At 30.3% G+C, this 18,031-nt stretch overlaps 2 protein-coding genes across 2 annotated transcripts in view; both read right to left on the bottom strand.

The window, feature by feature from the left end:
• Positions 1–667, bottom strand: part of LOC136025249 (phenoloxidase-activating factor 2-like) — a 100,462-nt gene extending 99,795 nt beyond the window's left edge. Inside the window, exon 1 of the mRNA XM_065701093.1 lies at positions 443–667. The gene's annotated coding sequence lies outside the window, so the exon portion shown is untranslated. The remainder of the gene's footprint in view (positions 1–442) is intronic.
• Positions 668–687: 20 nt separating this feature from the next.
• Positions 688–16,703, bottom strand: LOC136025250 (mitochondrial inner membrane protease subunit 1-like). Its single transcript, XM_065701094.1, has 3 exons — positions 16,578–16,703; positions 13,654–13,839; positions 688–871 (listed from the first exon to the last, which is right to left on the bottom strand). Exons 1-3 carry the CDS (start codon positions 16,677–16,679, stop codon positions 707–709), a joined length of 453 nt encoding a protein of 150 aa, XP_065557166.1. The 5' UTR covers positions 16,680–16,703; the 3' UTR covers positions 688–706.
• Positions 16,704–18,031: the final 1,328 nt, after the last annotated feature.

The raw sequence follows: 18,031 nt of genomic DNA, 5'->3' as shown, positions 1-18,031 counted from the left end.
CAGCAATTTTATCCATGGTCTCCACTTCATATCTCCTTAGTTCATACTTTAATGCTTTCTCTCACTTTCTTTACATTCCTTTTGTTTTCAAACGATCTATCACTCAGATAATTCTTGTACAAATCCCTTAACTAGTAAAATACTTGACAATTTTGACTCATTTGTATTTCGATCTTCTCGTTACCTAACATCAGCTCTTCACCTTCTCTTTTTCCTAGTATCAGCGACTTAATCTTCTTACCATTGATTTTCAAACCTATTCTTGCACATGTTATTGTGACAGCTGGTATTGTGACAGGGGATTCGGTAACTGACTAGTACCCATTCTGAACTCTCAAAATCTCTAAAAATTCATTCCTAAGTAAATGGGTTTAATGAAAAAAATAATTTTTTTTCAAACAACAATTTCTAATCTTGAATACATTCATTAGACTACACTTACTTTTACGTAGGATTCGAAAGTGAATTTTGTTTCAGACCGGTGATTCCTCAGCTAAAGAACGTCAACTGGCAAAGAACGTCAAGAACATGAGGTATCTGTAAAGAACGTCAATTGGTTCTGATATTTCTGGAGATCTAAGCATATAGCAGCAGGACATATCTTGTGCCGTAGGCACTCTGTTCAAAACAAGATAAATTTCATAACTACAATCTTTTTCCAATAATATAAATAAGCAGTATTTCCTTCTAACAACAAGTGTTTTTGTCACACATTAGATGTCTGTCGGTTAAAGAATCCAGCACTTCCTAGTGGCCATACTTTGACAGCAACTCGCCCAATAATTAAACCCTGTGGTACAGGACCGTATACTCTGGAGTCTATCGAGTTCGAGCGATTATCACCCTCTAACCATACATGTCCTCGAGGAACCTGAAAGTTTGTAAATTAATTAAATCCCTATTTTTAAATAGCAGCAATAAGAATTACTTTACAAATAAATGAAATAAGTTAAATGAGATAGCCGGTAGACAAACATATGTAAAGAGAACGATACACGAAAAATCCCAAAAAAGTATAAAAATTGAAAAAAAAACATTTAGAGCAACGCAAATAGAAAAACACACAAATCGATAAATTTCCGTACAAAAGAAAAAAAAAAGATTAATCATAAATCTGAAAGGTACTTCCTTAATCCTCATGATCGTAACTTATGTATTCATTTCAAAAATAAATTTTAAAAACATGCCTAAAAGAATTGTTTCCAAGAAAAGTAAAGAGCTATATCAAAACTTAAATTAGCAAAATTAAGTCTTATGATAATTCAAACAACCAAAAATTACTGTCAAAAATAAATGATACCCAAAACGGCCAGAAATTGACATTATCACATTATGCATAAAGATAATAATATTTACAACTTCTAGGATAAAAAACTAATTTCTTTTCTAGTTCTTCTTCCATTTATGTTTGAAAATGAACTTTAAGTAAAATTTTGTGGATAAATTCCCTTAAATCTTCTTTTAATATAGTCAACATACAAATGACAACAATGCAAATCCTTAGAATTTTGGACTTTAGTAGAATGATAGGCAATTTGCTTATTTGAAGTCTTTAAGTAGTTGACAATTTCATTTCCAGGCTGGATTCCAAAAGAATCATAAAATATTACAAACGAGTGCTTGGGATCATCGAAATAGCAAGTCCAATGCGATCCATCAAATCCCATGCAGTCACATTGCACCACATTCATTGATCACTGATCATCACACCATTGATTCATCTGATCATCACATCATGATCAGCACCACATCATTGATTGCACCACATTCTTTTTCATTATTTTTTTCCTTATTTTACTTAGTAAGTTATCTCAAGAAAAAAACCGTCAAAAATAAGGAATATGACCTAACTCAGTCAGTATATCAATATTTGTCAGCGGTATCATGTGATTTTTGATTCTTTCTTACGTTCCCTGCTTTTTGGAAGCGTGCATTCTTCGAATCGTGAAATCTCAGCTACGACAACTTTTATGGGTCTTCTACGCTGTTTAGGTACTTTGACCACTTCTATTTGTATTTTCTTGGGTCTACAGCATTTTTTAGGATCATCAACAACCAATTCCGATCCAGATCCAACCATTTTGTGTGTACCAGGTAATTTTAAACTTAAACCTTTCGGTAAAGTCCCCGGTAATGTTAAACATTCATCTTTGGCATTTGCAGAATCAGTAATTTTATCAGCAACTTTTTTACCAGCGCATGTTCCTAAGGCTGCAGCACCACTTTTTAGAGCAGCTTTACATATTGCAGCGGCTAATGGTATAAAAAATGGAAGTAATACACCATTTTGAATCAGTTGATGATACGATATAAATATAGACATCTTTATTCTTTATTTTTCGTTGCTCAATTTACTTTCTTTTAAGCAATAGTTTATTAGGTTCTTTACAAACAATAATATTTTCTACTCGAATTCAGCAACTTTCTTTTTTCTTAAAACAGGTGCTTATTTTTACTTTTGAAGAGGAGATAAATGAATTTTGTATTCAATAAAGTCAGCTTTTTTTTATTGATCTCGAAATTATCGAGAACAGATAAGAACGGTAATATTGGACGATTTTGAAGTAGTTGTTTGTACGATAAATCATTAACACATCCTTTATTTTCATTTTTATATTTTTCAATCCTAGTCACCTGTATTTTTTGAAGTAATAGTTTAACAGATTCTCATTCATTCACTTTTGTATACGTTACTCGCACTATACATTTTTGTCCTGCTTAATTTTTCGTTTTTGAAATTCTGATAAATAAATTGTATACTCCCATTTATTAGAGAATTATCTTTATAGATAAAATTTCAAGGCAAGGCATGATTTTTGCTTCAACCTTCCTTTCATTCTCCTTTAAAATGCTTCACCGGGATCTTTTTCAAGTATATTTATTACAACATTTTCGAAATCGTCTAAACGTTCAGATAACTGCACGAAGCCCTTAGAGTATACCAATAAAGTTGAAAAATACACCACAGATGCACCACTTTTTGGGTTTGCAACATTTCTGATTCTTCTATTTTCTGTATTAATATTTTCTTTTATTACTTTTAAGGTTGTTTTTACTAATAGTCCTTTGTCATCAACTCTAGTCAAAATATTGTCAGGTGATTGATGAATTTTAGTTAATCTATTAATATCCTCACTTAAATACTGGTTTGTAAGAATTTGTTGGTTAACAACTTCATCCTTGAAATCGTTTAAAATAATTTACACATTATGTAAAGCAATAAAATCACTGTCTGATCTTGCATCACCTAAATTAATTAAGCGCTTACTCTGTAAATCAAAATTATCATCATCTTAATTACCATTAATTAAGCGCTTACTCTGTAAATCAAAATTATCATCAAAATTATCATCATCGTCTAGCAGTCTGCTTTCGTTACTTGTATGCTTCCGATGTTTACTTCCTAAGCTTCCGAACTTATTCATTTAATATAAACAAATTTTATTAAGAGAATACAAAGTTCCTTCTATACCTGAGAGATTCATCATTTATTTTCAAATCAATTAGTAAAAACCCATGATTCTTTGTTGCTTGATTAAAGCAGTTGATAAACTGCTGATAAGTTGATAAAGTCAGATGCATGGTTTTGTCTGACTCTATCAATTTCTTTTGGATTACAACACTTGAAAAAATACAAAATAGTTACAGTTTAAACGTATGATCTTAGATGTATCAAAATAGCTCCGAGAAATGTAGATTATTGATGTATTTCGTTTTCTACCTCTCACAATAAATCTTCAATTTTTCTGATCTTTTTCAGTAATGAAATCGTAAAGATAAAACATTTTTACACTTGGGATCTACGTCATCTAAATCAATGATATCGCTTTTATCATTACTCTCAATCAAAAGATCCATGTCCGTTTTTTCTTCCAAGCCATTCATGTTAAGCATGAAATATTCACATTTATCTTCTTCAAGATCTTTAGCGTACCCATAATCTTTTCGAATGTATAAGAAATCATAAATCAAGTTCAAGAGTAAATTGGTTTTACCACATCCAGAGTTTCCACAACTCTACGGTGCCACTGAGGTGCATGAAGATACTTATAAAGGGGCCACTTAAACGGGCCATTGAGGCGCATGCAGATACTTATTTTTAAAACGGTCTTAGTTTTTTCCACAATCAAATACTTTAATAAGTGCTTTTCCATTCATTTACTTTGTAAAATTTTTGTTAAGCAATATTAAACTATGAAGCTTATAGCTTTGGAGCTTATAGCTTAGCTTTAATTATGAGGCTTAACTTTACTACCTAAATAGCTTAACTACAATGCCTTAACTAGCTTGATAATACTTTAACTAGCTAATAGCTTCAAGGAATTGAATCCCCAGGATACCGAGTCTACTTTATTTTTTAAAACCTTTCTTTTAGTGTCAGTAGGGTCTATAGATTTTTTATTTTGTTTTTCTAAGAACATTTTATGTTTATTTGCTCTTAAAGAAAACTGAAAGCTTTCCACATTTCCGAATAATACATCTTTATAATTCTGTAATGTTGATTTATCTTTAACGATGTTCACTTTGATACCTTTCAAATTTTTCTTTGCTTAGATTTCATCGTTATCCTCTTTTAAATAAGCGTACACTTTTGATCTTAAACATACAAACTCTGACATTATTGCTCCAGATAATTCATCCTTCACCATACCATTTACTTTTTTATTGACTGCAGGGAAGTTACAAGGGTTATCTTTTTTATAATCCGAAGTATCAAATAATTCTTGGAGATCAGCTTTAAAATCTTCATAAGAATCCTCTTTTCCAATATCATAAATAAAACTATCCGTGTCCTGTTCTCATTATATTTTGGTTTCATGTATTCATAGTGAAATTCATACATCAGTAACTTAGATAACTCTAATCCAGCAAATCCGATATAAATAGGTTTATGTAGATTTATTTTTGATTTGGCCATTTTGGCTACCTAGAAATTCTCGCTAGAGATTATTTCCGATCTAAAGTTATGTGTTTTAGTTATTTTTTAGTCTTTGCTCATCACTAGTGATTATTTCAATACTAGCTCTTTTTCTAACCTTTTCCGTGGTTTTCCCAAAAGAAGCATTATTCGTTAATTTAAAAAAATATTTCGCATAATCATTCGTTCCCTTTTGTCGTAGTTTAGTATTATGATTAATATATTCTTTTAAACAGGGTGTCTCAGCAAACGCAGTATCCTATGTACTTTTTTCATTATTAAGCAATGCTTTAAATTAAATTTGAAATTTTTATACTGCGCAACATAATTTATTTTATTATGTTAGGTACTACTTAATTTATATTGAAAATACTCAGGAGCTAGTGGTAAATCTTCATGTAATTCGTGTAACTCACTTGGATATTATAAATCAAATTCATAAATTGCGCCTAAATTATCCTTATTCATTTCTGATTGAACGTAATATCTTAATTGAACGTAATATCTTAATTGTTCGTAATAGTCTCATGTGTGGCGTTACTTTAAATGGTCAGGTATATTGATAAATTTAAAATCGTTTTCAGGCAAATTTTGACACATTGCCAAACCGTGTAAGTTATTAGAATCTAAATACATTAAATAATTTGAGGGTTTTGTTTATCAAAGGTTACCACATGTTTATTGTAAGTTTTGGTATATATTTTCATACACCGAAATACACCGCCTCTTATTCCTCTTTCTATTAATGTATACATATCTTCGTCAGAAAATAAGGGAATTTCAGCTTTAGAGTATTTAAGAAAAGCTTCCCATTTTAGTCCTGGTGCTGAGAAGAAGTGCAGTGGATCTACTTAATAATTATTTAAACATAAATTTCTAAAATTTTCACCGATATCTGATAAATTTAAAACATCACTTTTTAGGTATAATTTAGCGTAATCTAATGTTTTTTTTACATTTAAATAATATCCAAATAGATTTCGCTTTTATATATTCTTCTTTAAAAATATTTTTCCCTGTTAATCTAGAATAAAACTTGTCTATTGAATGTAATTTTGTATCGTTTATTTTTTCATTGCTATCAATATATCCCTAGGATAAATATCTTTATTTATTGTTTCTTTGAATTCTTCAGTATCTTGAAATACATCAGAAGCATACTTAAAATCATTTCTTAAACAATTGCAATTTAATTTACGTTCACATTTAGCTAAATTTTCGGGAAAGGTTATCTAACGATGAAGCCATAAAGCGGAGCGAATCTATGAAACGCATTTCATATTGGATTTCATTAACAGTTATTGTTTTACAAAACAATATAAAACTTCGCTGAATCAAAAATACCGTTATCAGGTACCAATTTTCTAAGAAATGAATGAGTCATATTGTGAGAGATTATGCATTACAATAGGAATATGTTTAGGAATTCTCAAATTTTATTACATTCTGCATGAGTAAACCTACGTATATTACCAGTCCAAAGATCGCGATCTAAATAAAATTATTACCTACTATTTCCTTTTCACAAATATGAAAGCTGTTTATTAGTTTTATTATTTCATTTTCTCTTACTTGTTCTTGGGCATAAACATGATCTCTCTGTCTATTTTCATACTTATTAACTATTTTTGTACACAATTCTGTTATGGTAGTTACAAAATTTCTGCTAACATCTTCACCAAAGTATCATTATTTTTTATATTAATGCAAAATTTTTTATTTATTACAAATTCAGATAGTTCTTTATAAATACCTCTTATATAATTTGGTAATCTTGTCATTCTATAATCTATTCCATCGACTCTTTCAAACTGTAAACTTAATCGGGGTCTTGTTCTATTCCACTTAATAGTTGGATTATTATCGTGTTCTTCTTCTTTAAACATATACTCTAGGATATCTGTAACTTCTCTTGTTTTTTTCTTATTTATAAATAAATTCTAATTATTTATAATTCCTATCTTTTATAGCACTTTTTACTGCTTAAATCTCTAATAAGTTACTAAGTACCCTCATTCACTTTCTTATTAATCTCAACTTGTTTATCGAAATAACCTTTTAATTTACTCTTAACTTCGTTATAATTTCCAGCAGTTGCAATCTATTTTGATTTTTAAAGTTCAATAATATCTTTATTTCTCATAGTTTTAGATTGATTTCGTATTTCTGAAATGGTTTTGTTCTTTTCTATTATTTCATTTTCTAACCCTTATTTTAAATCTGGAATAATATTAAATCTCAAGGATTTCTTGTCATCTCGACGCTTTGTATTACGCTATAACTTCATCAGATTATCTACAAGTAATATTTTATTATTAAGATGATTGTTCATTTTATTTAATAGTTCATCTTTTCTACAAACAGCTTTTATGTCAAATAGTTTCGCTTCTGCGCGTAATTCAAAAATGGTGTAACGCTATAGTTTATCTTTTATCTTGACAAATTTGGATCTTCGTTACAAATAACTTTTAATCACTTTTGCAATGTCAGCCATTTATTAGGAGCTGATTTTATTAAATAAAATTCAAAATCTTAAAACTAGTCAAGCCTGAGGAATTTTATTGCTTGCTATTTACTATTCTTGAAACTTTCATGAGAATGTGTAAATCTGTTAGTGTTTATTAATATAATAATAATTTATTCCAGAAAAAGCCCGTGGGCCATAGGAATATGTTTAATAATTTTAAATATTGTATACGATTTAAAAAAGTTACTGCAAGAAAGTCTTTTCGGGCAGTTTCAAAAAGAAATGATGTGCCAATGATTAAAGGAATGTGTACACTTTGTGGTTGCAAGAAAAATAGTTTTTAAAAAAGGAAGCAATGACCAAACCCCTTGGGTAAAAGAAGTGGTATATGTACTGGCAAGAGTAGCGTAGAAAACAAATTTTTAGAACTTTATTATCCAAACTTTACAGGGATTGATGATTTACATAGAAAACTGTATCAAAAACTAAACTCAAAGAAGTGTTGAAAAATCAAACTAGTTATTCTTTACACCATCCAGCTTATCATACATTTAAAAAAAAACGCGTTTACATTCATAGTGTCAATGACCAGTGGCAAGCAGATTTGGTTGATATGCAACAGTATAAATGAACGTAATAATTTTAATTATATTGTTACAGTCATCGATTGTTTAAGTAAATAAGCCTGGTGTATTCCTTTAAACAATAAGATAGGAATGGAAATTTTTCTTTTACTGGTTTATTTAAAAATAAAAGCCTAAAAAACCACAAACAGATAAAGGTGAAGAATTTGTAATGACAAATGTGAAGTATTTTTAAGAGTCATGAAATTCATTGGTTCTCATCTGAGAGTGAATTGAAAGCTAATTTTGAAATTGAAAGCCTAAATTGAAAGGTAATTTGGTTAGAATTAATAAAAGTAAGGGTGTTTTTGATAAAGGTTACCTACTAAATTGCACAACTAAGGTGTTTCAAATAGCTGCAGTGAAACATACAGCCCCTACAACGTATGGGATGTCGGATTAAACTGGTAAACTCATTATTGGTGGTTTTACGAAAAAAGAACTCTCGAAAGTTATTCAATAAAAACTTTCATTGTATAAATGAATCCTACAGGTTGAATAAATTGTAAGAGAGCATAGTGAAAAGTAGAAAAATACAAAGAAATATAGTTCAAGAAGACTGCGGTAGAGCAAGCTGGATTTCGTGACTATGCTGAAAAGTTGGGTTCTCCAATCGTTGAGGCAAAAGATGCAAATAGGATTACTGATAAAATTACATGAAAATACAAGTATAATTACTGATAAATTACATGAAAATGACACTAATTTAAGAAGACGATATCAACAACCGGATCAATCTTTAAGCAGTGAACCAAGTTTTCAAGCAAGCAGTCAAGCTTACAAAAGTCAAGCTATTCTACCCCCGAATAAACCATATTCCATTGCTAATGTCGATTTTGGGATTGATCAAGAACTTTCGAGAAAAATCAATAAGGACTATGGTCCAAACGGATTCTATTTTAAAATACCTAGTTCTATTTAGAAAATTATCAGTATTTAAAAGAGGCTATAGATGAATCAGGAACATTAAATCAAAGATATGGAGGAAAGATGAAAGGTGAGAAATCTATTGAATTGGAAAAAAAAGTCTCAGCCAATAAAAATCTACAGAAGAAGTTTAAAAGCTATTAAATACAACTTTGATGTTATACAATCTCAGCAAGGAACTGAGATTTACATGATTGCAAATGATACGATTGAAAAATTATATAGTTTGCTAGGTAGCCGAGCAGCTGGAAATATATCTGATGAAGTGAGAAATGAAGCTATTGACTTGCTCGATTCATTATTCAAAAATAAAATTATAAAGAAAGAAATTTGAATTTTATAAAGAAAAATGCTTTTCTAATAAATGGTTTTGATTATTATTAGTGATAACAAAAGTTAAATCTAACAGTCTTATACAAGTAATCTGATCATGTAAGTTGAAAACTCTGATTATGAAATAGCTTTAACTCAATGTACACTAAGGTATTCATGATATATCATTAGTGATAAATTTAAAACAATACGTTTGAATACAGGGAGAAAAAAGGATAAATGGGTAAACGTCGTTATACCCTATGGGTTGTATGATGAATAGGTTAAAAATTTTGCTTCACTCGGTAAATCAATTTAACCCTTGATTGATGCCAGTCAGTATATCATCTAATCTAGCAATAATGGAAGTTGCTATTATTTTGAAAGAGAATTATAAATTTCAGTTTAATAGTGATTTTTCCATTATTTTAGGATTTGAAAATGAAGCTAAACTAAGTAGTAAATATAATGAAGGTACTAAAGTTCCTAATATTACAAGAAATGTTGATAAAATACAAATTCACTGATCATTAGTGGATAGTTCAATTGTGAATGGAAATACAACCTCTGATGTGATCTGGAGTTCTGCTCCAAAAACAGAACCTGGAACGCTACTTTGTGAGTAGAAAGGCAATATATTCCAATCAATCGAAACGAATATATCAACGCGCTAAAAATGACTATAACTGATCAATTAGGTAGGTTAATTGATCTAAAAGGAGAGAAGATTGAATATGTTTTGGATTTGAAAAAAGTTTAATGAAATTGTTTATTAAAATTTATCTATAATAAATTTTGATCAATAGGAAACAATTATCATACACAAGACAGAATGGTAGTGGGATTAGTAGATTCTTTAAAAATATCGTCAATTCTCAATTATTCAAGACGTCCATAAAAAATATAAAATATGTAACTCGTTCCATGTATAACACTATGATTAAACCTTGAATGGAATTATTTAAAAATAGAGCGATTGAATAGGGAAAAAATTGGATAAATTACAATTAAAGAGAATTAAAGGATGTGAGATCTCTAAAAGATATAGTTTCAAATAAAAAGAGATATTTCAATAAACATTTTGATGAACAGAGGAAATGCTTATGGGATGCAATGATTTCATGGAAAGGACTTAAACTACATCCCTGATAATGCTCTTGTTGACACCCTCAGAGACAATCGGACATCCACCTTCACTGTTTGAAAATCTTTTAAAGTAGATTTAATAAATTTTTTTCCGTATATAAATGGCAGTGAATCAAGTTGTTGCTCCTTAATGGGAAATATCTGAAAATCCTATTATTGATGATTCTGCAACCAAATATGAATATACAGAAATTAGAGAAAACAATGTGAAAGTATCTCAACAACTTTTCAAATTAAAATTTCATTTTAAAAGATGTGGAATCTTGGATTCTTCCAAGTTATAGTTACCTTTATGCAAAAGTGAAAATAACACGATTGGATGGAACAAATATGCAAAATAATGATGAAGCTACTTTCACAAATAATGGATTTAATTTGTCCAGAAATGCTGAATATATTATGAACAGAAAATGTATCCAAAGTATTGATTATATAGGCATAACGACTGCAGTTAAAAGTTCATTAGAATCTTCAGATGACTATAGTCGATGCGCAAATACTAATATGTTTTAGTATGAAGATGAAACCCAATCCGTTGATTTCTTTAAAGCAGAAAGTAAGTTTAAAAGCACTTTTACACCAGTTGCAGCATGAGGTGAAACAATTACAATAAAACTAAATAACGCTTTTAATAGTGGTTTATTTAAAAGATTGAATAAAACAAAAGAAAGTCACGTGGTAAGTATGTATTTACCATTATCACGATTATTTGGATTTTGTCAAGATATTAGTCCTGTTTTTAGAGGTGTTACACATCAAATTATATTAAAAACAAGCAATTTTTCCAATATGATTATAAAATCTGGAGCTCAAAGTTTTAAAGTAGATGTAATGCATTTATCATGGATGTTACTAGTATTGCATCCCAGTTTACCCATAGCAACTCAATTAGAAGCTGCAATAACAAAGAATGCAGACCAATGAAAAGCTGGATTAGGAAAGGGCAGCTCGTTTGAATTAAGATGGGAAGCGTGTAATACCTATAAAAGTGATAATACAACTGATAAAGAATTAGCATGAAGTCAGTGAACTCTATAATTCTACAAAATTGTTGTTGTGTTACAGAAGTCTGAAAAAGATAACGGTTATATGCAAAACAATACGGTATTTGACAATATGAACACTAATAAAATTGAAGCAAAAGTAAATGGATATAATTATCCACAAGAAGATTTTAAATGTGATTTCAGTGATGCTAATGAAGATTATTTTTAGGTTTATCAACAGTTTTTTACAATGAGGATATAAACATAAAAACCTTGATAGTAGAACAATTGTAGGTTAGAAGGATTTAAAATAGTATATCCTTTATTTTGTTTTAATGTTTCAGGGCATGAATCAAATATTTATTGAAGTGGATCAACTGCTGATATAGAAATCAAATTAGATCAAGTACCTGCTAATCAGTACAACATTTACTGCGATATTTTCAGAAAGAAAAGCAATCATGGAAGTCATTGACAATAAATTATATGTCAATATATAATATTATCAGAATTTCAAAAACAAAAAATTAAAACGTGTTTTGATGCAAAACAAAAATGTAAAGTGCAAATTATTTGTTTATGGTATAAGTTTTAAATATCATGGAAATGTTAGTAATGCTTTCTTAATATGTAAATTCATATTTAGTGCTTCAGGTTTATCTATTTTGCTATGTTACTCCTTCCTTCTTTAAGTCTTGGGACACTTCTGGTTGAAATACTTGAAAAATGTTTAAGAATAGCAGAAAAAAAGGCTGGTATAAAACTGCTTATTCATTCTATTTAGAATTGCTTGCTATGTATAAATCGAGTGAATTAACTAATGAAGAAATAATTAAACAGGAAAATGAATAAAGGAAAACATTACAGTTTTTTTCTTGTGAAAAATATTAGAAACTGGTAAAATTAAATTGTTTTAAACATATTGTACAAAATCTGTAAAGTCCAAAAATAACACTTAAAAATATAATTTAAGAAATTTAAATTCTTTTCTTGCAAAACACATTCCCCAAACCGTGATCATTTTTCTTATGGTGTTGGTGATCTCACATCAGCCTTGGTTCTGAGGCAAACCCAACAGGGTTTTTGTTTGGAGGAAAGCTGGCTGGTTCTTACTCCTTGATCTGGAGACAGATCGTATTGACATAATCAACTGCTACACAAGGTAAGAATGAGAGTCAAACTGCGTTCGAATACAACTGGGGGATCAGACCAGTCGCTTTACCAACTAGGCCACGCTGGCCTGTACTGAGAGTTAATACAATATTTTTGTGTTTCATTTAACAAATAGAATCATTAACAAATTTGCTGGCTACTGCACTTGAACCTGTAACCTTCAGATTCCAAGTCAAGCGCTTTAACCAGTTGCACTAAAGGAAACTAGTCTAGAGTTATATACTAATGGGATTATAATGAAAAAAAAATTATGGATTAAAAAATCTATCTAATAAAATCATCATCTAATTAATGGAGAACCTTTTAAGAGAAACTAAAATCGAAAACAAGTACAATTAAACAATTAAATAAGAAGACTTGGATCTAGGAGTTTACTATGAAACTAAAGCAATGAAATGTGTAAAAACTAAATATGGAAATAACACGTTATTACTGTTAATTTTAAAGGTGAAGAGGTTGATATATTTGCACCAAAACGATTTGATTCTAAAGCAGCTGATTTTGAAAAGAAACTTTAAAAATTAGACAAAGGTATGATTTTAAAGGTTATTAGAAGAAAAGGAAAAGATAATAACAATTATTTAGATATTGATATCAAACTATCCATTAAATATTATATCACCTTAAATTATTACATTTTATCATTAGTATAGGAAGAATGGAATATAATTAAGGTTTTTATTAATTATGTCAAAAATTCTTATTTCACAAGACCTCTTTTGATTTTAAAGCTCATGATGGGAAATTGTAAAAATGTTGAAAATTTTCATTTAATATAGTGTGATTTCAGTTGAAAATGGGGTAAATTGATGGGGTGATCTAGATGGGGCAGAATTGGCAATTACTATACTACTCGCATAAATAGCTTTTTTTCAAAATTAAGGCTGTTAACAAATTTTTTCAAACTTCTGACCTATCTAGATCTTTTTTTTTTATGCCAGAATATACCAGGATGCCAATTTTTCCAAAAAAATATGGTGCTGTTTTCGAGAAAAAATACATACATACATATATAAATAAATAAATATACAATTATTACTCATTTAAAAAGACAGTATATACATTGCTTTGCTCAATCAACTAAAAATAAAAGCTCCCTACCCAGCTTTTGCAGTCACTACTGCCTTCTGCAGCAATAATTCTTTTACAGATAAACTGGTCAGGTCGTCTAGGTGATTTTGCAATGACTATATCACCTTTCTTCAGCATCTTAAATTTCTGTGAAATCTTCTCAGCAATTACTACATCATTTGAAACTATTGTAGGCTCCATTGAGGGACCACTGAGCTAAAAATTTGAACAACTAAATGAGTATGCTTATGTGTATGATACTATGTTTACGTTTATGTCTATTTCTATGTTTATATTTAAAAAAATTCTAATGTCCTAATTTGAGCAAAATATCTATTCCATAAAATTTTATTCATTTAGCTGACAATCTTCCTAGACCATAAGAAGATCCTAGACTGCAGTTGAACCACTTAATCAAGCATGGACATCCACCAACAATATTTCAGGGGGGAGTGCATCAGAATAGCAATGGCCAGGGGAGGATGAGGGGGAGAATACATTTGAAGATAAAAGGTCATATGCAAAATAAAAATCTCAAGGAAAAAAGAAAAGTATGCAATTTTTACATACAAAATGAAGCAAAATTCAACAAATTGTTAAATGGTGAAGAATTCTGGCAAAAATAACAATTCCTTTAATCAGTTCTTATGTATTATTAAATAAAAAAAAAGTTTTTTTTTAATTGCAAGTAAGGAGCTACATTAAAACAAACAGAAATTATTCTGTATATAAAAGGGGTTGACCCCTCCTCAGCGCCTCACTCTTTACACTAAAGTTTGACTCTTTCCCACAACTATAGTTTTTAAAACAATAAAAACGACCTTTTGCATGGCAGAGCACAACTTGTGTTTTGTCAGCTTTTCTTTGAGCAAAAATTATTTTTATATGTAAAAATGGTATTTTCAGACAAAATCTGCCAACAAATTTGACAACTGCCTAGTAGCATTGATACTTTGCTGCTCCACTTTTTGCACAGCAGTGTCTGAGTTATGAAACACCTTTGGTCCTCAATTTTATGTTTTGTGAGCAAGCATTTGATTTTGTTGATAGAAAAGCTTTAACAAAGCTCTTATTCTTGTATGGTATACCAGACAAATATATTAAAGTGATTAGTGCAATTTACAGGAATAACACTGCTGCAGCTAAGGTAGGAAATGAAGTAAGCAGCTGATTTTGTATTAAGTCAGGAGTTAAGCAAGGATGTGTTCTATCCCCTTTTATATGGATCATTTTGATGGATGGTGTCTTAAGAAGCACAGGAGAGGCAGTGGGAGACTACAGAATCAAATGGGGAGGAAAAAACTTTCCATGGATTATGCTGATGATTTAAGCATTCTAGATGAAAGTGAGAAAAATGAATGGAATTTTAGAGGTTTTGTAAGTTTCAGGTGGGAGAATAGGCTTGAAAATAAATATTAAGAAGACTAAGCCACTAAGGCTAGGAATAAGTGATGATGAAAGGTGACATTGGGTAACAAAAGGATTGATCAGGTGCACAGCTTCACTTACCTTAGTAGTAGCATTAGTAAAGATGACAGGGGCAGTGAATAGCCAAGGCTCAGGGTGTTTTTCCACAGTTGAAAAAAGTTTGGAAGAATAGGAAGATAATTCTGCAAACCAAGATTAGAATATTGTAAGCTACAGTGATGACAGCAGACAAATATGGCTCTGAAGCATGGGTGCTCCAAAAAGCAAATGAAGATTTGCTAGATGTTTTCCATAGAAATTGCCTACAGATTGTTCTGGGTACCCAACTGACTGACCATATTTCAAACAGTAGGCTGTATAAAGTGTGGTTCAATCCTGCTTTCTAGGGCTATAATCAGAGACAGGTTGGGATGGCTAGGGCATGTTCTGTGGATGAAGGATGACAGGTTTCCAAAGATTGTTCCTTTTGTCCAACTGTCTAGGGCTAAATGGAAAGTAAGTTTTCATGGATGGTTAGAGAAGGTGTCATAAAGAAAGATTTAAAGGAAATTGGAACTTTCTGGGAGGGTGTAAAGAGGGAGGCTTTGAATAGACTGGGATGGGGGAGGAGCATGTGTAGCTGTGTTCATCTCAGGTGGCCTTGTGCTGTGGTGAGTTGTTAGTAGCCCAGTAGTGGCTAGTCAGTGTTGTTTTTTTACCCTTTTCTAGCCCACATAAGAGAAAAAGGTTTAAGGGTTAATAAAGGCCCTAAGAGTGAATTTCTAACTATAGCAACTAATATATTCAGAAAGAGAACAAAAAAAGCAGCAAGTGGTATATTCACCTAATTCACAGCTCAGTAATGGAGAGGTCTCCACAGGCTATTTACCATTTTAATAAGTGCTTTTCACAAATTTATTGTATTTTCTTCTGGTAAATTTGGAATGTTAAAATGAATACCCAACTAGAGCAGTGCCTCTGATTGAAACTAAATCTAGCTTTAAGGCTTAAATAAATGGGATCAATAGGCTACTAATTTTGACTTGAAGACTCATTAACAATCCAAGTCCTAAGGCCTACAATAATCTTTAAATTTAGAAAAATTGCTAGGCCAAAAATACTGTTAGTCTAGGATGCAAAGGAGCTGAAGTGCAATAATTTTTCAGGGATTTCTTGCTCTTTTTAAGAGTTTCTGTTATATTTGTTTTCATAATAACATACTACTATTAAGACAAATGAAAATACTAATTAGCACTTATGAATTAAGTACAAAGTGCAAATTTTTCTCACTAGCTAGTATTTTTAAGAACACATTTCTAAGCTTTTGGCTACTATAGGCTGTTTTGAGTTTTTTTTAGCTCTTCAAGGGCTCAAATGTAATATCATGTGAATCGAAATATTAACCCATTCAATTAAAAATATTCAGCAAACATTATTCCAGTTGTCTTCCAGGCTAGGATGCAACCAACAATACTTTGTCTCCTACTAGTATGGTAGAAAAAGCAATTTGACACTTATACAAATTATTTAGTAAATAAGATACTTGCTATAACAACATCAGCAACATGCTCAAACAACATATGCGCAACACAGCCCCATTTTACAATACGCCCCAAACCAAATGTAATTATCTTAAGAAAGCGTTTCATTTATTTGAAATGTCTTGGTTTATAAGGTTACTCGATTGCCAAAGTTTTAGTAAAACATTATTATGTATCAGGAAAAAATAAGCGGAAAATTTTCCAACTTACCACGGACTTTCTTCTAAGCTCATTTTCTGTCAAATATTCATTTCAAGGTACAAAATCTACTTGAAAGAATATGATGTGTATAAAAACATGTTATTATGATGGTTTTATATAAAGCTTTCATCAAATTTTTGATTCGGCTATGGTTTTCAAGAAGATACATAGATCGCTATTTTTCTGGAAACATTCCAACTAATGTTGGATTTTGATTAAAATAAGTGTTATTAAAAGGAATTTAGCCATTCTTTCCATTATTCTTTCTACATGTATATAATATTCTCCTTAGTTTGTTTTAGAAGGGTTGTAATATTACGCGATGCTTCAAAAATATAAGCCAACTTATAATTTTATAAAATTCGGACTTCAATTTAAACATTCAACAGATCAAAAGAGAGGAATAACAATAGGTAGAAGTAAAAGATATATTTCAAAGAAAAGTTTATTTGAGGTTTTGCAGTCGACCTGGAAGGATATGTGTTTTCTGAAGGATCTCTAGGCACAAAAACTGCTCATTTTATCAGAAACAACTTACTTTTATAAAATAAGTATGTTAACTGATTAAAAATATGCAAGACAAGTTTTCAGTGTCCCAGTTATTACTCTATTTTTCCACTTTAACTCTGGAAAACATAAATATTGACTAGAAAATACTTTTGAATAACAATTCTCCGATCAAATGAAGAAGTTTGCATTTTTTTTTCTTCATTTTATGCTGAGATTTATATGGACCAGAATGAATGTACTTTCACTTCTTTTGACTAGTCCGCAGTCATTTCTTTAAAGAAGATTGCTCCAGTAGTCCAGTTTAAGGGGAATATAGTGATTAATAATAACCCAAAAATTTTTTTCCTTTTTGCACTTTCTTCAACTAAATTTGTTTTTTCCTTTCTTCAAATAAACAGCAATTTCGGCAAAGAGGAGCTTGATGAAGTCCTCAACTAAAAAAAAAACAAACAAAACATCATACAAGAAAAGATACGTGGTATTTAACAAGTAATACATCATGGACAAATGCCTTGCTTAAAATGGATAAGACAGCAAGTGGAAATGGTTGAACTTTGCTCTTTACCTTAAAGCATCCTTAACATCTTACTTTCAAGAAGGATTTGTCTATAGGATATTTTCTGCATTATTTGTTAGTAAGTCTGCTGTTTCGTTCCATTGTATTCCTTTGTAGTTCTGGGCCTTACGCTCAATAGCAACTAACTAAGCTCCTTAACTTGTAAACTAGTGTTTGAATAACCTTTACATCT

The sequence above is a fragment of the Artemia franciscana genome, chromosome 3 (genome assembly GCF_032884065.1).
Source record: "Artemia franciscana chromosome 3, ASM3288406v1, whole genome shotgun sequence".
NCBI classification, from domain to species: domain Eukaryota; kingdom Metazoa; phylum Arthropoda; class Branchiopoda; order Anostraca; family Artemiidae; genus Artemia; species Artemia franciscana.
Note: the sequence above shows the minus strand (reverse complement) of the source record. Positions and strands in the feature narration are given on the sequence as shown.